The sequence below is a fragment of the Arachis ipaensis genome, chromosome B3 (genome assembly GCF_059453495.1).
Source record: "Arachis ipaensis isolate K30076 ecotype BB chromosome B3, ASM5945349v1, whole genome shotgun sequence".
NCBI lineage: Eukaryota > Viridiplantae > Streptophyta > Magnoliopsida > Fabales > Fabaceae > Arachis > Arachis ipaensis.
In genome coordinates this window covers 25,278,599-25,303,730 of record NC_142438.1, presented here as the reverse complement: position 1 = coordinate 25,303,730, position 25,132 = coordinate 25,278,599, and the positions used below count along the sequence as shown (strand labels likewise).

Here is a 25,132-nt window from a genome sequence, read left to right as displayed (position 1 = left end):
ATATTTATAGATATAGAAGGAAATAATATAATCTAGAATCCTGATGAAGGATATAGCTCAAAGACAGAATTACAAAAGCGCGAAACATTCACACGAAGCTAACGCATAAGATACAATATATAGATGCAAAAGAATGGAATATATATAGATATAATAGTATAATAATCATAGGGGACTAGTCGCGACTTGTGAAGTTTAAGCCGACTAGTATATACAGACATATAGAGTTTGGAGTTAAAAACAGCTTATACAACTATTCTCTCAAATAAGCCTCTAAGGCCATAAAGATAAATGTACAAAAGATGTGAGAGCAACTATAACAAAAAAAACATAATAAACCAAGGAGGAACCATACTTCGCTCTGTCACCGTATCCGCAATCTCACTGAGGTGGACTACAACCTGTATCTAAAAAACAACAACAAAGTATGGAATGAGAACCGGAGGTTCTTAGTATGGTAACAGTGCCCAATAATGTAATATGTAAGGCCCAGGGATGCCGAAGGCAATCCTAGAACTTCACACCAAACTGATATTCAAGCTTAACATAAATAAATAAATAAATAAAGAACTTAAACCATAACTGGATTATCTAAACTTAGGGGATTTCTAACTAGAACTAGTCACACCGTTGTATCCCACAGCCTTCGCCAACCTAACCTCCGTGCGATCCCCGCGCCACCGCCTACGTAACCTCCTCAGTACCAGACAAACACAGATAATGCAAGCAAGTTAAACACAGGTAATATTCAAATATATAACAAGTAATTCAAGAAGCAAGTAGGCATATTATACAATTAGGCAAACTCAAGTAATAAAAGCAAACAAGCACATAAGAGATGCATATGATGAATGTCTATCCTATTGGCTCGTGATATCACTTGTCGGTCCGTAAATGCCAACCCGACACATCCTCCCGGATGTAGCCTTTTCTGCCACGCCAGGGATATAGTGCCCTGCACACTCATGCAGTAGCTCTTCTGCTACGCCAAGGTTATAGTGCCCTACACACTCATGTAGTAGGGAGTCCACTACGCCAAGGATATAGGCCCTGCACACTTCATGCAGTAGAGAAGAAAATAACCATAACAAATCATGCAGCAGAACAATCTGCTACGCCGGGAATATAGGCCCCGCACACTCTCAACATCCAACAAATCATACGACAGAAACATCTGCCATGCTGGAGATATAGGCTCCGCACACTCTCAACAACAACTAGTCATGCAGCAGAACAATCTGCTATGCCGGAGATATAGGCTCCGCACAGTCTCAACAATAACTAGTCATGCAACAGAACAATCTGCTACGCCGGAGATATAGGCTATGCACACTCTCATATAATCCAATCATTTCCTCATCATCAAATCATCACCAGACATTACCATTCCTCATCCCAAATCACTTTTAGTTATCAATTCTTAATATTCATCAATATCATCATTTCTGTTCGAGTCCTCGACTCATCTCAACCATCCTAAATTCATGATTTCCATTCTGAATTCATAGTTCCTCAGTTCTCATCTCACATACCAATTCTTCTTTAATCTTCACCCAGCCCATTCTCAGTACACCAGAAACCTAGGCATCCATTTTTTAATTCTTCATAAAATCATCTACTAGAACCCTTAAGTTATATCCCATGTTCTAATACTTAAAACTAGGCCCAAAGTCTTAAAATGGTGTTATAGAATCTTATAACCTTGTTGGGAAGGTAGAATAGTTGAAAAACAAGTAAAATTTGACAAACAGGACGTGTGCGGCCGCACAGGGGTGTGTGCGTTGACGAGGGGATTTCTACCAGCAAAGAGATTCATAGAAACAGTTGCGTTGTAGATATAGTCTCTAAACTGACAAAAATCCCTTCGTACAAACGTTTTGGGTGTCACAAGTAACAAACCCCTTTAGAAATTGTTAACCGAGTATTCAAACATCGGGTCGTCTTCTCAAGGAACTGCGAGGAAGTATGTTCTTATTATTGGCTATGAAGGTTGTACTCGGGGTTTAGAAGATGAGAAGGAAGTAATTTGAATGACAAGTAAAGTAAATAGCAATTAAAATAAATAAATACTGTAAAGCAGACTTTTGGCAAGGTAAAAGAAGTTGGAGGTCCAACGTAGTTATCTCTCTCAACTATAATGAAAGTTGAATCTAAACTCCACTTGATCAACCTGTACTAGGGCAAAGGAAAGTCAAGGGACTAATTAAATTGACCTTTGAATCCTATTTATTTCCTAAGAAAAGGTTGGGATTACTTAAGTTCAGCTCAATTAGCAAGATAACGATTATCAATTATGTTGAGTTTAATAACTGTTGAGTTACTGAATTCTTAACCAGAACCAAAAGGGGAAAAAGTAAAATTGCTGGAATAATAAAAATATCCTTAGATGGGAAGCAATGGTAACTTAAATCAAAGAGAACAATCATAAACTGAAAATACCTCAAATATTATTAATTCAAATAACAGTCTGTAACATGGAAGAAATTCATAAATTCAATGATTAATTCAAGTGCTGGAATAAATAAAAGTAAAAGAAAGCTAAAACAAAGAAATATAAAACCTGGATTGAGAGTCACTCTTAAAACAAGAAGAAATCATAAATCCTAAAAGAGAGAGAGAGAAAATCTCCCTCTCAACTAAATCTAAATCATTGAAAATTAAAATATGCGAGCTCCCCTCTTGAATGGGTGCATTCCCACACTTTATAACCTCTGGTCTATATTGTCTGTACTTGGATCTGGGCCAAAAAGGGCTTCAGAATTCGCTGGGGGCGTATTCTGCAATTTCTGGTGCGCGGCCTCTGTCACGCGTCCGCGTGGGTCACGCGGTCGCGTCATTCAGAGCTTTTCCTTGCCACGCGGTCGCGTCAGTCATGCGACCGCATCATGTGCTTTCTGCTTAAGGCGCGCGGTCGCGTCAGTCATGCGGCCGCGTCGCTGCTGATTCGTGCTTGGCACGCGATCGCGTCATCCATGCGATCGCGTGGATACCAGTTTCCTTAAAGCTCCGTTTTGCTTTCTCCTTCCATTTTTGTATGTTTCCTTTTCCGTCCTTTAAGTCATTCTGCCTTAGAAAATCTGAAACTACTCAACACACTAATCACGGCATCGAATGGAAATAAAGGTAATTAAATTAATTAATTTTAAAGCTTAGGAAACATGTTTTTCATTTACATCACATAATACGGAAGGAAAAGTAAAACCATGCAATTAATGTGAATAAGTAGGTGAAGGATTGTATAAATCACTCAAATTAAGCACAAAAGAACTCATGAATATGGGTTTATCAACCTCCCCACACTTAAACACTAGCATGTCCTCATGCTAAATCCAAGGTAAATAATTAAGGTTAAAGTGATGGAATGTCATGCAATGCAACCTAATTTAAATGCACTACCTAAATGAATGATGCATCATGCAACTCTAATTTATTCACTCATATATAAAGCTTACATGTAGCCAAGTTAATTCACATTCTCAAGGAGTCATATATATATATATAGCCAACCCTTAAATAATAAAGCATTTCAGCAAATGAGATGGGAAAGAAAGTATTGTACAAACTTACAAAACAATTAGTAAATTAAGTACAGATATATGTTGATGAGTTATTGAACCCTCACTGGATTTTTGTGTTTACTCTCTAGTCACTCAGTGTTTATTGGGTTTATTCACTCTATTTTTCTTTTTATTCTTAATTTCTATAGCTTTATTCTTCATCTAACCAATCAACAATTATAGAATATAGTCATACCAAAAAGTCATGAGGTCTTAATTGAGGTTGTAATGGGGTCAAGGTAAAGGTAAGGATTTATGTATAGGGTTAAGTGAGCTAATAAGTGAATCCTTAATTAGACTAAGATTTCACCTAACATACATATTTAGTAAAACAAAAAATCTCTTTACCTATTTTCCCATATTATCCCACTTATTGTTACATGCTCATGTTTCACTTTTTATTTTTTTCTATTCCATGTGCATTGCTTTTATCTTGCATTGGGGAATTTCTTTTGTATCCCCTTTTATTAAATAAATTTTTTTTAAGGCACATGACAATTGAAGCACTTTGATTTTCTCATGAACATGCTTCCCAAATTTATTTTATTTCTTTTAACTTCTCTACCTTTTTGTTTCTATCATCCATGTTCCCAAAAGGTTTCCCACATTTAACTCTATTCATGATTTTCTATCTTAAGCTAACCAAGGATTCACTTGGGATTTTCTTTTGTTTTTCTGCTTAAGGCTAGTAATTTGGCTAAATAGAATAAAGGGGTTTTAAAAGGCTCAAAGGGGGCTAACAAGGGTGATGTAAGAGGTAGGCTAATTTGGGGTAAGTGAGCTGAAATCAAATGATGGCCTCAATCATTCTCTTGGTATATATCTACATTCTATATTCTATAATTGGACATATAGATTAAAGCAAAGGGAAGAACATCAGAATAAAAAGAAATGAAACACACAGAAATGAAATTATGGTTTAAATGCAACCATACAATTTAAGCTCAAGACTCATAGGCTGTGTGTTTTCTAACTCAAGCATCATATATCATTTATATATTGTATGCAGGTTTAGTTAAAAATTTCCATTATTCTCATAAAAAAATTATTTAGGGTAGCTTTTAAAGTTTTAATGTTCCTCCTTGATGAAATGTTGTCAGCTTAACTACATCATGTAATGCTATATATAAGGTTTGTGGATTTAAATCTGATATGTTCAATTTCCTAGCTTACTTTCTTTTTATATTTTTCAATTTAAACTATACTATTTTATGCTAAAAAGGGTAAACTATACTAATTAATCCACTAATAAATCAGAATTGCAAACTAAACTAAATAACTAAAATAGACTAAATGGCTAAAATATGAACTGAAGATGCAAAATGCAGAAAATAGAGTAAAAATACATAAAAGCAATGTATAAGTACTCAGAAAATAACAATAAAAAGAAAAAGAGAAAAATACAGAAAAATATCCAAAATAAAAGAAAAAGTATGTAGTGGTTCACCAAAATAAACGCCAGAGATGGCGACCTCCCCACACTTAAAAGGAAGCATCGTCCTCGATGCTCGATCAAGCCGGGTGTGAAGGGGGTGTCATCACTGGGAGGGATGGTAGCTGGAGTCTCAGTGGTGGTGGTGGGCTGAGGGTCTGGCTGCTGTGGAGGAGGTGCTGACTGGATCGGGATCCCAAGATCCGCAGCCTCAATCTGATGTGGGACCGCTGCCTGTGGTGCGGCTGGTGCTGCCCCTGGGGATGGGTTTCTGCCTCGGGTGCATCCGCCTCCTCCTCAGATGCCTCGGACGGTGTGTCGGGCTCGGAGGGAATGTCACCGGATCATATCATCAGCTTTAGGTGCTCATAGCGCCGCTTGTTGCGACACTCCATCTGGTCAAGTCGTCGAAACAAGCGGTGCACCAGATGATAGACGGGCTCTGTGGCAGGTGGAGGTGCAGTGGTGGTAGCAGGGGTAGGTGGTGCAGCAGTGGAGGAAGAGGGTCCAGCAGATGGTGGGGATGACTCATCAGTAGCAGTGAATGGTGATGGTCTGTGGCCCAGGGCTAAGAAGTTCCGGCTGTGCGGAATGATCTTCCTGCAATCCGCCGCTGGTGGTCTCTCATCGGTAGCCTCCCATGGCACGTCAGCTCGACGGCCAAGCTGTGTAACTAGATATGGAAAGGGGAGGGTGCCTCGGACGTGGACCCTGGCCATATAATGCCGAATGAAACGTGGTAGATAAAGGTCCTTACCCTCCAGCACACACCAAAGGAGGGTGATCATAGCAGCCGGGATCTCCGTCTCGTGAGTACTCGGCATCACATAATTACTCAAGATCTGATGCCATAACCGAGCCTCATCATTTAAGTACACTCTCTTGATCCCTCAAGGCATGGTAGTGTCCTGACCCATCTCCCAAGGAACTGTCGGGTCGAGAGCTATCCGTGCCTTTATAGCATCCCAATCAAACTGCATCTGGCGCATGTCCTCCTCAGCCTTTGAATAACCATCAGGCTGATCGGACTTGGCTAGGAGCTGGAGAATGTCCTTTAAGGCCTCCTCAGTGACCAGAATTTGTTTTCCTCTCAGGTTCACTGCATCTAGGGTAGTGAGATAGTAGTTGCAGTAGAATTTCTGTACCCAAGATGAATTGACCTCTGTCAGTGTTCTTTCCAGAAAGAACCAGCCCCTTTGCTTGATTTGCTCAGTGGTGTACTGCTGGAGTGTTTCTGGAATCTTCAGAGTTCGCTCCAGGTATAGATTTCTGGAGTTTGCAAAAGCCGGGTACTTCAGCTCACAGTACCAGTTTGCAAATTTTATAGGATCAGTCGCAGGAAGCAGCTGGTCAGCTTTTTCCTGCTGTGTGAAGTTCTTCTCCCGTCATGAAGAATCGTGCATTAGAGCAATGATGGACTGGGAGGAATCTCCTCTCTTGCGCTTGCCAGTAGCCTTGCCTTTTCCTTTCCTTTGTGAGGCAGACATCCTGAAAAACAGAAAACCAGGATATGGATAAAATAGGAAAGAAAATAGGCAATTAAACAAAGGAAACTCAAAGCGGCAAAGGTGAAATAGAATGAGGAAAATGAGTAAATGAAATGTGATTGAATTTATGTTAAATGGAAAAATAAACAATATGCCATGGTTAGAAAGTTAGAGGAAAGTGAAAATAATCAGAAAAGAGATTAAAATGGTTAGTATGGTTAGAATTTGAAAAAGAAATTAGTAAATTAAAATTAGTGAGTTAGTAAAGTACGGGTTAAAGTAAGTGGCATAGAAAAATTCCATATAACAAGGATTCACAGGTAAAAATAGAAGTACTCATAATCGAACAAGGAAAACAGGGTGATGCTGATTCGAATAGAAATAAAGAATGGCAAAAATTAGAATCAGTGAATTACAAATGCAGTTTATGAACCAGAAAATCAAAGAGGATAAGAAAGTCTGCCATAGCATTCATGAAATGGTTTGGGTAAAGCAGAGTAAAATAGAGTTTAGAAAAGCCAAACCAAACAAGAATGAAAATAATTTACAAAAAATTTGGGCAGCATTCCGGCTAAAAGTGGATTGTCCCGGAAAATAAACAGCAATCATAGCAGTTCATATGAATTAAAAACTTGCTGCAGTTACCAGTAATGAATAGAAACAGGAAAATTTAGAGTAACAAGCAGCGATTGCAAGAAATCACAGCATATGAACGAGGTTACAGGAACAGCAGAATTGCAGTTATGATAAAACATAAACAGGAACAGTGCAAGTAAACAGACCTAGATCCACTAATAACAGCCTAAGCTACCTAACAACCTAAAAATCCTACTACAGCATGCATATCTATCTATCCTAATGATGAACAGAAACGGAAAAAAATTACAGAAAAACGACGAACGGATAAAAGGGGGTTGCGATTTGCGGAACCTGGTAGGCGGAAGGGGTGGAACGGGGAAGAAGGTGGCTGCTGCGGCGTCCGGCGCGGTGGCGGGGCACGGTGTCGCGGTGGCAGCTGAGGGGGCGCAGTGGCGGATAGAGGGTTTAGGGGTAGTGATAGAAGAAGGGGGGTTTGTGGGTGGGTGGCGGAGAGAGGGGGGCGCAGCTGGGTGGCCGGCGGTGGGGGGCGGTGGTCGCGGGGGCAGTGGTGGAGAGGGGAGGATAGAGGAAGAAGGGAGAAGAAGGGAGGGGAGGGGGTTGCAGTGGCGGCGTCCGGCGTGGCGGCGGCATCTGGGTGGGGGCGCGGTGGCGGCTGGGTGGTGCAGGGTGGTGGCTGGAGGGAGAAGAAGCAGAGAGGGAGAAGAGTGTTGGAGGTGGGGGGCTGCGCGACTGATAGGGTTCGCGTGGCTGGGGGTTATATTTTCGAATCCACGCGGCCGCGTGGGGCACGCGGTCGCGTGGTTGGGGTGAAAATGGGAGTGACGCGATCGCGTGGGGCACGCGATCGCATGAGAGGGGGAAGAAGGGTGATGCGATCGCGTGGGTCGCGCGATCGCATCGCTGGAATTTGTGCTAAACGCACGACTCCAGCGTCGTTTTAGCGCAACTCTCTGTCTCCTTTTTGGGGTGATGTGCAATCCATGTGACGTGATCGCATGGGGCATGCGATCGCGTGGGCCAACTTGTGCGAAACACACAAGGGCTGCACGATTCCAGCCCAACTTTTTGTTCGTTGGATCCTTACGCCGATATATATATCACGCGGCCGCGTGGGTCACGCGATCGCGCGGGTGGTATTTTTCGCAATGTGACGCGATCGCATGGGGCATGCGGTCGCGTCGTGCACCCTTTTTTTTATGCATGAAAAATGCAGAATGCAATGATTAACATGAATGCTATGCATGATTCCAAGTTTAATAAATTAAAATGAAAAAGGAAAAATGAAAGCATTTAACAAGAAATAAATTGAAAAAGAAGCGACCATACCATGGTGGGTTGTCTCCCACCTAGCACTTTTAGTTAAAGTCCTTAAGTTGGACATTGGAGGAGTATCCTGTTATGGTGGCTTATGTTTAAATTCGTCCAAAAATCTCCACCAGTGCTTGGAATGCCAATAGCCTCCGGGGTCCCAAACTAGGCACGCAAAGCTTCTAAACAGCTTCAAATGTATTGTTAGGCTCCCGGGACGACGAATGTCAGGATAGAGTCTAGGATTCCAAGCCTTGCTTTTAAATCCGCCTCCGTCTTGATCTACATGTCTCCATTCGGGCGGGTTAAAAAGTAGAATCTCACCTTGGTGACCAAACGTTCTCCGTGATCCATGTAATTGAGCATGATACCAATCCGTGTACTTCGAGGTGAAGCGTGGAACCTTATTGAACCTTGTGCACCAGCTCTGAGTACGAGCTATTTTTCTCTTACTCTTAAAGCCGCAGAGAGCTCTAAGCTGGCCATCTGTTTCAAGCAAACCATATTCAAGTGAATAAGTAAAGTTATAAGTTAAGGATTGTACCCACTTGAAGCTTGTATTAGGTGGTAATGGCCTTGGGATAGGTGTTTTTGGTGGTTCTGCAAGTTCCTTTTCCTTGTGTTCTTCTGTGAATTCCTCCACTTCTTTGCAAAGATCTTCAATTGTATCTGTGTCCTGGTCAAAGTCTTCTATGTCTTCCTCATCACTTGAGTCATAGATTGGGGGTTGAGAGAAATCTACCTCCGCATCATCTTCATATTCACTTGGGGAAGATTCTTCGTTCTCAGAGAATTCACTTGCGGATGCAAGTTCATCACTAAGAGAGCTAGACTTGTGACTATCATCATCAAGGGAATTTGTTTCTTGGATTATTCCATCTGATTCTTCATAAATGACTTGCCTTGGAGAAATATCCTCCTTAGCATCAACTGTAGTCTCCTTGACGGCGTTTTCCTCAATTCTGGATTCCCATGGAGGTTCAGCATCTCCTAGATCTTCAACCAGCTCTTCTTCTTGAACAATGACAGCTTCTTCTAATTGTTCTAGTACAAATTCATGCTCTGTCTTGTCCACTGGCATTTCTGGCAATTCCTTTATGCTCTGCTCTTCATTGAGCTGTCCACATAGGGTTGTGGCTAATCCTTGTGTATTTGAGCGCCTAGAAGCCCATTGAATCATTGCTTGCGCCAGTTTTTGAATGGTTGTTTGAAATTTAATTACTGTTTCTCTTAGGCGATCCTCTGCTTCTTGGGTTGCTGGACTTGGACATGCTACAAAGGAAAGTGGTGGTGATCGGGAATGATTGGATTGGTATTGGGGTAAAGAAGGATCATATGGTGGCGAATGGTGAAGAGAAGCTTGTGAATGTGGTGGTTCGAGGTTATGTTGAAAGGATGGTTTATATGCACGGGGTGGGGCCTGTTGGTAGTAACAAGGTTGTCCACCATGTCTTTCAGCTGGGCATGCACTGTAGAATTATCTTTGTCCAGGATATCTCGGAGGGTGTTGCTGTCAAAAGGGTTGATTAGATCCTCTTGGTTCCATCCATCCTTGATTAGTCTGACCTTGATGCACATTCCTGCTGTAACTTCTATTTCCTTTAACAATATTAGAACCAAACTCAAAGCGAGAGGGGTGAGAGTTCATAGTAGCAAATAAAGATAAAAAGGAAAAACAAAATTAAATAAACAAGCAAAAGAAAAAAAATATTTACAATAACCAATAATAAGGCACACGTTAGCAGTTCCCCGGCAATGGCGCCATTTTGACGAGGGGATTTCTACCAGTAAAGAGATTCATAGAAACAGTTGCGTTGTAGATATAGTCTCTAAACTGACAAAAATCCCTTCGTACAAACGTTTTGGGTGTCACAAGTAACAAACCCCTTTAGAAATTGTTAACCGAGTATTCAAACCTCGGGTCGTCTTCTCAAGGAACTGCGAGAAAGTATGTTCTTATTATTGGCTATGAAGGTTGTACTCGGGGTTTAGAAGATGAGAAGCAAGTAATTTGAATGACAAGTAAAGTAAATAGCAATTAAAATAAATAAATACTGTAAAGCAGACTTTTGGCAAGGTAAGAGAAGTTGGAGGTCCAACGTAGTTATCTCTCTCAACTATAATGAAAGTTGAATCTAAACTCCACTTGATCAACCTGTACTAGGGCAAAGGAAAGTCAAGGGACTAATTAAATTGACCTTTGAATCCTATTTATTTCCTAAGAAAAGGTTGGGATTACTTAAGTTCAGCTCAATTAGCAAGATAACGATTATCAATTATGTTGAGTTTAATAACTGTTGAGTTACTGAATTCTTAACCAGAACCAAAAGGGGAAAAAGTAAAATTGCTGGAATAATAAAAATATCCTTAGATGGGAAGCAATGGTAACTTAAATCAAAGAGAACAATCATAAACTGAAAATACCTCAAATATTATTAATTCAAATAACAGTCTGCAACATGGAAGAAATTCATAAATTCAATGATTAATTCAAGTGCTGGAATAAATAAAAGTAAAGGAAAGCTAAAATAAAGAAACATAAAACCTGGATTGAGAGTCACTCTTAAAACAAGAAGAAATCCTAAATCCTAAAAGAGAGAGAGAGAAGATCTCCCTCTCAACTAAATCTAAATCATTGAAAATTAAAATATGCGAGCTCCCCTCTTGAATGGGTGCATTCCCACACTTTATAACCTCTGGTCTATGCTGTCTGTACTTGGATCTGGGCCAAAAAGGGCTTCAAAATTCGCTGGGGCGTATTCTGCAATTTCTGGTGCGTGGCCTCTGTCACGCGTCCGCGTAGGTCACGCGGTCGCATCATTCAGAGCTTTTCCTTGCCACGCGGTCGCGTCAGTCATGCGGCCGCGTCGCTGCTGATTCGTGCTTGGCACGTGATCGCATCATCCATGCGATCGCATGGATACCAGTTTCCTTAAAGCTCCGTTTTGCTTTCTCCTTCCATTTTTGTATGTTTCCTTTTCCGTCTTTTAAATCATTCTGCCTTAGAAAATCTGAAACTACTCAACACACTGATCACGGCATCGAATGGAAATAAAGGTAATTAAATTAATTAATTTTAAAGCTTAGGAAACATGTTTTTCATTTACATCACATAATACGGAAGGGAAAGTAAAACCATGCAATTAATGTGAATAAGTAGGTGAAGGATTGTATAAATCACTCAAATTAAGCACAAAAGAACTCATGAAATATGGGTTTATCATGCGTTCGAACGCCCAGGAGATTTTAAGATGTGTGCGTACGCACAGGTGGCAAAACTTACAGAATTTGTTCACTCGCACAACTTGTGCCAGCGCCCCTAACAGACTGGCCTTCCCAACGTGTGCATCCGCACAGGTTGAACGCGCACAAGCTGTGCTAGCGCTGTAAACAGAACGCATCTCCCTACATGTGCATGCGCGCAGGTGTGTGCGTCCGCACAGGTCAAAATTTTTGCAAGGTGTGCATCCGCACGAGGGTCAAAAATCATGAAATTCTGCAACTTAGCAGAATTTCAGATTTTCAACACCAACTTTGAATGATCATAACTTCCTCTACGAAATTCCAATTTTCACAAACTTTATATCGATTTAAAGGGATTTCAAAAATATTTAATTATATACAAATTTCAATCAATTTGGAAAATCGAGGCAAAAGTTATGATCAAGCAAAGTTCACCAAAAATCCAATTTTACCAAAAGTTCACAAATTCCATCTTTTCCATTACCACAACTCAAACTAACCAAAACCAAATAAAACCATTCCAAACTCCATTTTTACCCAAAACCTTATAACCTCAAATTCAACAAATTCTCAAAATCAAAAGCAAACCAAACCTGACCAATCACCAAACCACTACCACATACAACATCTTACCATTACATTACACTTCCATCGATTCCACACCTAATTCATTCAACATTTTCATCATAACTCAACCATGGTCCAAAATTCACAATTCTAAACCTCAACTTCACAATTTCACACAACTAACATCATAACTCATCAATCTTCAAAATATCAATAACAATCTTAATTCTCTTCATTCAACAATGACATCCCCACTTATTATCATCAATCATCAACAACATCCACAAACCCTCATCAACAACATTAAATCACACATTCATCATCAACCTTCACAATCATTAAATACCAACAATCATCACCAAATCATATAATCACTATTATTATTATTCCAATTCCTTATAAATAACACCATTACAACATCAATCCATCCACATCAACAACACCAATCATCAATACTCATTAACACCAACAATTCCCAATAATCATCATCAACCACACTAATCTGATACAACCAACAATTAACATCAATTCATATTTAAATATTCATACACCAATAACATTCAATCCTATCTTAAGGTCAACTAGCCTAAGTGTCCATGAATATTACATATTACATAAAAGAAACCAAAACTATACCTTGGCCAATTTCCAAATGCACCAAACACCAAACGAAGCCACCAAGCTTGATCCAAAGCCTCAACCAACTCCAACAAACATCCAAAACTCAATCTAACATCACATATATCACCAAAATCAAAACTTAGAAACCACAACACAACTAAACACAAGGGTTTAGTGAAACCTTACCTTACCCAATGAGATTAGGGATAAAATCCATCAATTACCCACTACTAGAGATCACCTAAACAAGCAAAACCACAAAATCTACTCAAAATCCATAACCAAAATTGTCCAGAAACTTAGGGCAGAGAACTGGGGAATGAGCTTCAATTTCTTATCAGAAAAACTTAAATAGAAAGGAAGAGCTCGTCAAGAGCTTTGCGTGGCCGTAAATGGCTCATCAGTCGGAGGTTCGTAGCTCAAGTTATGGCTTGAAGAAGATGGATGTCAATAGTACCAAGTCTTCTTCTCCCTCTCTTCTCAAACAAGCATGCGTCACTTCTTTGTGAGTGAGAATGAGCTGAAATGCTCATTTAATGAGCATATATATATTGGGCCTTGGGCCCGATTTGGACCCAGTCCAACACTTTAGCATTTTTAGCCCGTTTGGTCTACTTTGGGCCAAAACCTTTAAGATTAGTGTCCAGTTTTCAATGATAAATTATTTTTGTCCTTTTTAAAACAATAAATCAATTTTTCAAAATATTATTTTTCTCAAAACACAGTACCGGACAGGCTTAAACTGGTTCGACCGGTTCGGCTGCCGGTTCTTGGTCATTCGCAGAAAATACATTTTTTGACTCAGAAAAATTCACTGAAACCAATTTTCACATTTATATTTTCAAATTAAAACATCTAAATTTTGAATCCATCTTGGGCACTTAAAATTATTATTTTATTAAAACAGTTTTGCGTGAAAAACTCGAGTTCTTACATCAGGTCTGTAGGCTTAATTTAGAATTCTATCCACTTGTGCTAGGTCGGTATGACATAATTATTATTAGTTTGGAACTATGTGATTCCTGTGCTATGTTGTTAGTATTTATAATGCTGTAGTTAGGATTTTTCTATTATTGAATATGTAATGTAGAGACATGTGTAGGCTAGAAAGTTGAAATATTGTATTCTTAAGGCTAAAATAGTTTTGTTTTTCATTCTTCAAAGGCCTCACCTCCTACTACCCCGGCGAGTGAGCCATACTTTACCTCCACCGGACGCCATCGTCCCATATCTGATTGAGGCCGAATTCGGTGACACCGTGCCCCTTAGGGATTTTACTTTTGACAATTCCCTGATTTTGGCTCTGGTGGAGCGATGGCGTCCAGAGATGCACACGTTTCATCTCCCGTGGGGTGAGGTCACTATCGCCCTGCAGGACGTGCTGTACCACCTAGGCCTACGCGCACACGATAACCTTGTCGGGGGGTGCCTCCGTGACTTTGGTAGGTGGTACCATATAAAGACGTGGGCGTTGGTGGAGCAGCTGCTCAGTGCCAGGCCTCCCGTGGCAGCACAGCAGGCGGAGCAGAGGAAGGAGTCATTCATGCTGAAGCTCGTGTAGTTACGGGATCGTGTCCGCCAAATGCCCTAGACAGACGATCCCGAGACCCTCCGACAGTACGCCAGGTGTTATATCATGTTACTGATCGGAGGGTATCTGATGACCGACAAGTCCAACAATCTAGCGCACCTTCGTTAGCTACCGTTACTTCGGGACTTTGACGAGTGCAGATCGTTTTCCTGGGAATCGGCTATGCTGGCCTGGACGTATTAGTCCCTTTATTTGGCAGCTCAGCAGGGCATCACGGATATCGCTGGCTACACTCCACTGTTGATGTCCTGGATCTATCAGAGATTTTCTCAGTGGTGTCCACCAGATAGAGGCGTCTACCAGTATCCTCTGGCTGCAAGGTGAGAAATGTCTTTTTATGTATTTGAGTTAAATAATTTTGTCAATTATTTTGGTATGTTACTTAACGAACTGTATATGCTCTCTTGTGATGTGTAAGGTTGGTTGGATTGCCGCAGCAGAGCAGGGATCAGCATGAGGCCAGGGTCCTGCATTGGAGGGTGTTGATCGACCGGCTACGGTTTGACGAGGTTAGTTGTAAAATACTTATGTTTTTATTTTGGATAATTAGATAGATATCATATGCTTTAGTATGCTTGTTATATGGATAATTAGATAGATTTCGTATAATAATTGTGTTTGTGTTATCTTGAAAACTTTCTTTCTTCAGTTTGCATGGAAAGTCTACAATGACCCCGCCATGCAAGCTTTGTGTCCGCCCAAGTTTCGTGAGGAGGAGGAGTGAGGGATATGGTTGTTAGCTGTCCCCCTACTGTGTTTCAATATCGTCTGATTTCACAACGTTGATCGGGTGAAACGGTAGTTCAATGGAGAGCAACAGGTACCAGGAACTCTGGTAAATCTTGATAGGTGAGATTGATGTTATATTTCGACTTACTTATCTATTAAAAGAGTTCATTTATTATGACGTAAGGAAGTATTTAAAACACCATTTTCATTTATAGGTACCTGACTACCACTGGTCGAGGTGAAGATGTATGATGGCCGCTCAAGCTGAAGGAGTGGTACGATAGATGGCACCAGAGGTTTGAGCACGGTCGCCAAATCACTGTGCACCACACCTACGATACGAGACCGACCTTGGAGTACTATGACTGGTGGCGTGGGGCTTGCCGTGTTAGGCATCTATCTGGGTAGGAGGTGCTGGAGGACTCGAGGCTGGTGGAGTTGCCCCCTGATGTATAGCCCACTGCCAGCCAGCCCAGGGACGATCTCGCCCTTTCTCGGGGCGTGCTGGATCGACGTCGACGTGCGAGAGATGGTAGGGATGATACTCGACGACTTGCTCGGAGGGGCAGGGGCCACAGAGAGCGTCGACCTGGCGAGCCGGTGAGGAGGGAGAGGGGCCGCCCACGACGGGTGGGGGTCGGAGTTGAGTCTGATGAGGAGGCCGAGTACGCCCACCAGGAGGAGCATGGAGACATTGCACAGGACAAAGAGGCCTCACCTCCACCCCCTCCTCCTCCCCCGTCACATGGAGCTTGGCATGCACCTGGGAGCGGCATTGCGCAGCCTCTGGGAGACTGGATATATCACCTCCTGGTTGGCATGAGGGTGGTCCATCCGGTACCCATCAGGAGGAGGAGGAGATGCTTGATGAGATCCTCATTGATGATGCCTTCCATCTTCACACCGCCCCGCCGGTGCTATGGATCAGATAGCCGAGCAGTTCCGCACAAGTAGGGAGGTTGGTATCAGGGAGTACCAGCATACATCTGGTCCCGGGCAGACGTCCTTCTAGATTCCTCAGACATCACCGGCTTCTGCGTCATCGTTCGGCGGGTGTGCGGCCGGGTAGCCAGTATACGACGCCGCCCTCCCACGACTACAGTATGCATCTGACCTCATCCCACTCGCTAGTCACCCCTCCATCCGGGCCACCTTTGCATCCTCAGCTACAGTTACATCAGTACGCCACAGGTCCACTGTCAGGGGGCCTCAGCCATACTATGCCCCACCGCCCCAGCAGCTGGCTACACCAGCACCGCCAGCCGGAGACCCTAGGCCGTCTCAACCTCAGCATCAGGCTCAGCCTCCGCCATGTGGCACCAGTCACAGGCGCCACTATCAGGATCTCTACCACAGATGATGTTTACGTTGTTATGTTTGTGTATTTTTTCTGTACTTTAGCTGTATTGTATATATGTACATAGTTATGAGTTATGTATTTATGTATTGGTTGGATTGATGTTATCTTTATTTTGGTTGGATTCATGTTATGTTTAATGTTACTTACTAGTTAGCCTTATTTTGATAGTAACGGATAATTTAGAGATATGTTGAACAAACCATTTAACAGTAAAGAACTAAACCGTAACGGTGACAATAAGAACTAAAACATGGAATGTAATAGTAGTAACGGTGACAACAAGTACATTTTCAAAATGAAACTCAAGAAGCAGTAAAGTACATCCAAACTAAAATGGCCTAGGCATCTCCGGTGTGTTGGTTAGGGCAACTCCGTCTAGTGTGGCCGACTTGCCTACACAAGGCACACCGCTTCTATTGTAGCTCAACATCATCCATATCATTCCGAAATCTGGTGGACACTGGTCTTCCAGTCGCCTTTCCCCGCATGGCTGGGTTAGGACGCATCATCGTCCCATGCCACTCCAACCACAGCGACTCGTCGGGAATGGGTGGGAACTTCACCTCGTACACCTTGAACATAGCTTCCTGCCTGTAGACTGGATGCACATACGGGGCCCACTCAATGCTAGTGGTGGTGCACCCAGCAAGTGCGTGCCGGCACGGATAGTGGAGAGACTGGAATAAACCGCAATCACATGTGCCCTCCGAAAGCCGAACCCGAAAGGAATCATGACCCCATCCCTTGAACGGCTCTAGTTCATCCACAACAAACACAGAGGCCCGCCTATCACAATGGGTCACACGCATCTTCGGAATACCTTCCCTATTCTTCTCAATAGCCGCCAAGAGTCTTTGTGAGAAGCAGTTTCCAGCCGCCAACTGGCTCTGCGCTTCCCTACCCTTCGTAACAAACAACTTCTGCAGTCTCTCGTATGTGATACGTACAATGGCCATAATGGGAAAGTAGCATGTCCCCTTCAACACAGCATTGATGCACTCAGACAGATTCGTGGTCATGTGTCCAAACCTCCGACCACTGTCGCAATGCTGAAGCCAAATCTCCTTTCTGAAACAACCAGCCCAATCTGCTATCGCCGAGGAGACTCCCCTCAATGCATCCATGTACCACTCAAACCCAGCCTGACTTGGACTGTAAGCAGCATTTATGAGGTATCGCTTGCCCTTGGCTGACTTGAACTGGCTCATAAAATTTGCAGCCATGTGTCTGATACAGTAAGCATGGAATGCCCTAGTGGATGCTACCCACTATCATCGGAGTTTAGGGCGGCCTAATTGCCTGAGATCTATCGGATATAACCAGTAAGCCGTCTTGTGGGGTGACGTGAAGCCTCAAATTAGTAAGAAAGAACGACTATGACTCGGTACTCTCAGACTCAACAATGACAAAAGTAATTGGTAGTATGTTGCTGTTCCCGTCTTGCGCCACCGCTATAAGCAACACTCCACCGTACTTGCCATACAGATGCGTGCTGTCTACAGAGATAAATGACTTGCAATGCTTGAAGGCCTCGACACATGATGGGAAAGACCAATATACTTTATCAAACATGCAGCAGTCACGCACCATGAGGTGTCCTTCGTAGTACGGTTTGATGCGTAGGTCACATCCGGGGAAACAGTTCTGCAGTGCCTGAAGTAGATTTGGCACCTTATTGTAGGACTCTTCCCAATTACCGTAGATCCATGCAATTGCCTTCTACTTTTCTATCCACACCTTTCTGTATGAGGGTTTGAAGTGATAGCTTGCATGGACCGCACCTTGCAAGACCGGGATACTGACAGACAGGTTGGACTGAATCAAGGGCAATATGACTCTGCAGATGAGACTGCTATCTAACTGACGATGGTCTTGAGATATGGTCGGTGCCAGACAGCTGTGTGGTCCACCAAACCTCCGAACCTTCCTAATCACAACAAAAAATTTATTCTTACACAACATCTATAGCCAAAATTTATTCTTACACAACATCTATAGCCAAAACTACTCAAATTCACAATTAAACTTGAACTTACCAGTATCCGAGATTCTGACGAAGGGCCACACGGAGGCTCTATTGACACCCATTGTCAGCTTGACAGCATTGCACATGGTACTTTAACCGGTCGGACTCGATCACCCGGTACTCAGTACTCCTGCGAATACTGTAGTTCTTCACACCTTAAAGCACCGCCTCTCAGCTTCTGAACCTGTGTCCGACCCGAAACTCCACACTGCCGTCTAGGTTGTAATCCACTCCATAAGTGTCAGAAACCGGGATCCTCTCATGCATGGCATCCAGATCTATACTATGATAATGACTTGGCACAGCCGATAGCGCCGAAATCGGGTGAGGTGGAGGCAGCACATAGCGCAGCACAGCTCCTGCAGGTGTCTCCGGCACAAACTCATCCTCATCGCCACCATTGGAAGACTCACTGTCCGCACTGTCCTCTACGTAATCCTCATCTGACTCCTCCTCACCCTCCTCTGCCTCATGCTCCGGAATCGCGACATGAATGGACGGTGGTACGAGAGGTCGGTCGTCTTGCACATAGGTTTTGTGTACGGAACCCCCACTACCACCGTGACCTACCTCGGCGGACAGCTCCATTACCTGTTCACACATGATCCTCCATGAATGTCGAACATCAGTCGCACATGCTCGTCCCCGTGAATTCGAAATAGTCGAAACCGGAAGACTCCATTTCTCATGGGTGCCAGCAACCTATACGCCACCCTTCTGATTTTTCTCTCTTGTGTGCCATCGAGCTTGCTCAATATCTAACTCTTCAAATCTGACAACGTCTCCACACGCTGAGTGTGAAACAATATCGGATCCTGACACTCAAATGTCACCCCGTTATCGCTATTTCTCATACGACAATTGGGATAAAGAAGCACAACTATGAATGGATTATTACTAGCCATTCAGCTTTGTTTTTAAGAGAAAAAGAAGATGGAGAAAGGATATGAAATGTGTGTGAAGAATACCAAGGGTTACACATCCTTTTATAGATGCCGAATATTTGTCTTATATATGTATCTCGTTTACAGTGTAAACGAGATATACACTTGTCAGCCTGACTTGCCATATCTCGTTCACACTGTAAATGAGATACGTGAAAAATCATCTCGTTTACAGTGTAAACGAGATATAGCAAGGAAATTTAAATCGGTAAATACTTGTAAAAATATTTATTTTGGTAAATATTATATTTATTTTATTTAATAAAATAAAAAATCCATAGTTTCTTCTCTTGCATAAACCAACACTCTTTTTAAATATTCCTAAAAAAGAAATAAGGTTTATTGAGCAAAATATGGACGAAACTTAAAGATATATGAGGAAGACAAAACTACTGGCCGAACAAATATTTAGCTTCAATTTTAGTTCCAATTATAATGCATGCCAATGCCAAATTAAAAATCAATGCAAACAATTTGAATTAACCTTCATTATCAATTCAAGAAACAACTTTTTTTTACAAACTTTTTTTAATTAAAATTCACAAAACTCACTTCATTTTTGTACTATATCCTTTTCCTATATATTGAGAATTGAAAAATAAAACCAAGTAACCAACTACTACTAACTACGTACAAACAAAATCATCTAGAATTGTTAAGTATGTAGTATTTTTAATTATCAATACTAAAGATTCAATCTCAAACTTGAGATAATAAAATAAATGCAACACTCATATTTTCGAAAGGACTAAAAGAGCATAAATTGGAATTGAATTAAAAAAGAAAAATAGAATTTAATGTATATCCTCACCAACAAACAATAAATTAAAAAAAAGCATATAAAGGCATAATAATGGAAGGAAAAAATTGGCAAAGATTGAAGAGAAACACGAACGAAAAGGTGAAAAATGGGGTTGAGAAGGTAGGGTTAGGGAAAGAGAGTGCAATTTTCATCTGAGATCTAACATGTTTAGAATTTGTTTCGGGGTTCGCCGCAACTGAACCCTTCTTCGGTGGAGGCGCCACTTTTAGTTCACCTACAGTGGAGTTTAATACTATCAAGGATATGTTCTTTGTTGGGGGCAAAAATGATCACACTCTTTTCCAAAATTCAGATTATGATAGAATTGCTGGAAATATCCTAAGATACCAGATAAGACTATAAATTCTTTAGTAGACAATTTCATTAAATTCATGTAACCTACTAATCTACTTCAACTCAACACCTCTATATGCAGGTATATCAAAATATCAGTACATGAAAATTTGTTTTAGAAATAATAATAAACTTAAAATAATCACCTCAACCAAATTAAGTTTGAGCCTCTAACAGGATCCAATGCTTCAAACCTTGATATCATTAAATGATTCCCTGTATATACTCATACATTAGAGAAGTTCATAAGTCAAGAAAAAACTTTCTGTAAATTTCATATTGTCATAAATAGCCAATGAGAATGATCTTTCAAGTAGATATATATTCAAATTGGTATGTCCATTCTTAGTAGATCCATGGATATCTACCATGCTTAAGCATAAGTGCATGCTTATAAAACATATTATCATTCATAAAGCAAAATAACAAAATTGCAAGACCAATAATGAGATAGTACAGCATAACCATTATGAAAAATAAACTAACATTCCACAATTTAAGTAATTAATAATTGTCCACCATGAATAGCAAAACTAATTAAAGCAAACTAATTTCAAACAGTTAAAATCCAAGACAATAACTTCAACAATAACCTCGAGCATCGAATCTCTCTCAAAATCACTCAAACTTCAGTCACGATCTTTGCAAAAATCACTACTGGAGAAGAATCGCGAGAAGATTTGGCAAGGAACAACCAACAACGAACGAAAACAGCAATAGAGATTTGCCTTCCTCCTCCTCCCATTCTCCTCCTTCTTTTTCGCGTTCTTTCTTCTTCATGTATTTTCTCCTTATCTTCATTCTTTTGTTGTTATTGCTGCTGTATTTTTTTTGTCTTTTAATCTTTCTCTCCCTGGTGAAAAAGCAGTAGAAAGTGAGGAGGAAGAGTTTTGAATTGTGCAGAACAGAAATGAACCGAAATGACCAACTCCACTGAATCGAACATCATTCATGTGCTGAATAAAACGTCATAAACATTTAATCATCAAGAAAAATATTTCTACCTGCACAAGGACTCAATTGAACATACTAACAATCAAGTAAATCAAAATGAGCAACTCCACTGACCCGAGCAACATTCATGTGCTGAAAAAAATGCCATAAATATTCAATCATCAAGAATAGCATTTTTTCATGCAAAAGAAGTCAACTGAATACATAACAATCAGGTGAACCAAAATGGTCAACACCACTGAACCGAACAACAATCATGTGCTGAATAAAACGTGATAAGCATTCAATTAGTAAGAAAAATATTTCTGCATGTACAAGGACTCAACTGAACACATCAAATCACACAAGCACATAAGAAATGCATATGATGAATGCCTGTCCTATTGGCTCGTGATATCACTTGTCGGTCCATAATTGCCAACCCGACACATCCTCCCAGATGTAGCCTTTTCTGTCACGCCAGAGATATAGTGCCCTGCACATTCATGCAGCAGAGAGTCTACTACGTCAGAGATATAGTGCCCTACATACTCATGCAACAGGGAGTCTGCCACGCCAAGGATATAAGCCCCTCACACTTCATGCAGCAGAGAAGGAAACAACAATAACTACTCATGCCGCAGAGAATTCTACTACGCCAGGGATATAGGCCCGCACACTCATCCAGCAGAAAAATCTACTACGCCAGGGATATAGGCCCTGCACACTCTCATATAATCCAATCATTTCATCATTCCTTTCCAAGTTCTCAACTCATCATAACCATCACCGGTTTCCAACTTCTCAAAAATCTCTTCAACCATATACTTCACAACACAACACTCACCACTCAAGCTAGAAATTACACAAACCTTCCAAAACCTATGTCACCGTCTTTAAACTCATAACTAAGAATACCCTTTTCATTCCTTTATTATTTCTTCTTTGATTCAAGAACCTAAAACTAGCAAAAAGGTTTTAAACAAGTGTTACGGAAGTTTGCCAGCTTTCTGAGAAGGTAAAACAGTTAAAAACAAGGTTTTCATTGAAAAATAGGACAATGTGCGAACGCCTAGGGTTGTGCATACGCACAGAGAGTAAAAATTTCCATTCTGCATACACACACTGATACGTGCGACCGCCCTCAACAGATTTTCAACATGTGCGTGCGCCCCAGTGTGTGCGTGTACACACAAACTAAAAATCACAAATTCTGCAACATCACAGAATTCAGATTTCTGGCACCAACTTCTGACGATCATATCTTTTTCTACAAAATTCCGATTTCTACAAAATCTATACCATTTTAAAGCTCTTTAAATTATCTTTAATTTGAAATAAAAATGATTCAATTTCAAAAATCGTAGCTCAAGATATGATCTGTCAAAATTTACCAAAAATTAATTTTCACCAAAAATCTCTAAACCTCAATTTTGGCAAAACTCTCAACTCAAACCCAAACAATTCACAACCCTACAATACCAAGACCACACTAAAAAGTCCTACAAATCCTCTCTCAACTCAATCGTCAATAATATCCCAATTACACCATTCTATACCATCAAAATTATTATTCATCAACATCCAAGATCATCATAAACACTCACAATTCTCCTCATTCATCAATAACATTACCATTAATCATCATTAATCACCAAAATACCAACTCCTCTCAACAACCATAATAAATCTCAACATTTATCATCAAATTTCTTAACATCAACGACCATCAACATATAATATCACTCCTCAACCATATCTACTCCATACACTATTATATCAATTACTAAATCACAGTTCACATTCAATCCAATCCTATCTTAAGGTCAACTAGTCTAAGTGTCTAAAAATATTACATATTACATAAAGAAAACCGAAACCATACCTTGGCTGATTCCCAATATGCTCAAACACCAAACTTGATTCCAACAAGCTTCCACCAAGCTCCAAACCACCAAAGCCAAACTAAAAGCCACCACTAACTCCAAAAATAAGCTTCATACATATAACATAACCATGCATTATCAACTAAAGCTCACACTACATCAAACTACAAGGATATAGAAGTTCTTTACTTTATCCAATGGTGATTGGGGCAAAGCCCGACAATTACCCGCTACTAGAGATCACCTAAACAAGCAAAACCATAAAATCTACTTAAAAATTATAACCTAAAAATGCCGAAATTCTAGGGCTGGAAACTGGAGTGCGAGTTGAGAGATCTTACCAACAATGCTAGCTAGAATTAAAGAGCTCAATAAGAGCTTCGCGTGGCCACAAACGACTTGTCAATCGGAGATCTGTAGCTCAAGTTATGACTCCTGCAAGGTGATGATGAATAGTGACAATGGGGTTTCACCCCCCACCATCACCTATCCGAGCTCTCTCTCTCTCTCTTCCCATCAAAATAAGCTTAAAGCTCATTAAACACACATATATATATTGGACCTTGGGTCCGGTTTGGACTTGGTATAACCTGTTAGTGATTTTATCCCGTTTGGTCCACTTTGGGCCAAAACGTTTAAAATTAGTGCCTGATTTTCAATTCTGAATTATTTTTGTCCTTTCAAAACAAAAAATTTAATTTTCCAAAATCTTATTTTCCAAAATATGCGGTACCAGGCAAACTAGAGTCGGTACTGCCGGCTTAAGCTCCGGTACATATTTTTACAAAAATTTTTCGCAAAAGATACATTTTCCAACTCAGAAAAATTCATTGAAATCAAATTTTACCTTTATATTTTCAAATTAAAACTTCAAAATTTTGAATCTACTTCGGGCAGTTAAAAATTATTATTTTATTAAAATGATTTTACGTGAAAAACTCCGATTCTTACATTCTCCCCTCCTAATAAAATTTTTGCCCTCAAAAATTTGAATTACGCGATATATCCTCCTCAAAGCGTTCTACCGTGTCGATGTTCTCTCTCACCTTTCGCTGCGTCACTCTGATTATTTGTCATTAAGAGTCCGACACACTCCACTATCTTGAATAGAAATTTTTCCTTTAAAACAAATACCGTTTTTGTAACATTTTTCAAAACCTTCAAAACAAGTTCAATCTAAACCAATTCAATGTTAAAGCTTTTTCAAAAGACTCAAAAATTATTTATTCGTAAATCAATTACTTTAAATCATGATTTTCTTAAATTCGTTAAAATCCTTAAATCATAGCTTTTCAATTTGAATTCCTTCCAATAAAATAAATTACAAACTAACAAAATCATAGAACTCGCTTTTCTTTTAAACCAAAAATTCCAAATCAAATTTCAAAATCATTCTAAGCTTTAAAACCTTTTTAACAAGATTCAAGACCATGTTAGTTAGAAACTGAAAATCATAATTAAAAACCACAAAAGCATCAGTCGTCACTTCTGTTGCCGCTAGTGCTGAGCCGCACCCATCAACCGATATGGCGTATACTCCACAAACAGATTTTTTGAAGCATGTTGAACTCGTAATGCATAGGCTAGGTTAGTTATCCTTGCTATCTCTCTGTTAACGTGATCGACCTCATCCATGAGTTGGCATTCAGATTTGTTTTCCACACCAAACAATTGATATCAAGGTGATCAGTC

General features: G+C 40.6%; 1 protein-coding gene across 1 annotated transcript; it reads right to left on the bottom strand.

Annotated features, from left to right (window-relative positions):
* Positions 1-16,908: 16,908 nt before the first annotated feature.
* LOC148570093 (uncharacterized) lies at positions 16,909-17,718 on the bottom strand. The gene has a single exon (XM_088506837.1). It carries the CDS (start codon positions 17,716-17,718, stop codon positions 16,909-16,911), a length of 810 nt encoding a protein of 269 aa, XP_088362963.1.
* Between the last annotated feature and the right edge of the window lie 7,414 nt (positions 17,719-25,132).

Excerpts from the sequence above, each read along its gene's own strand:
- LOC148570093 (XM_088506837.1), bottom strand. The coding sequence starts at position 17,718 with ATGGCTGCAAATTTTATGAGCCAGTTCAAGTCAGCCAAGGGCAAGCGA.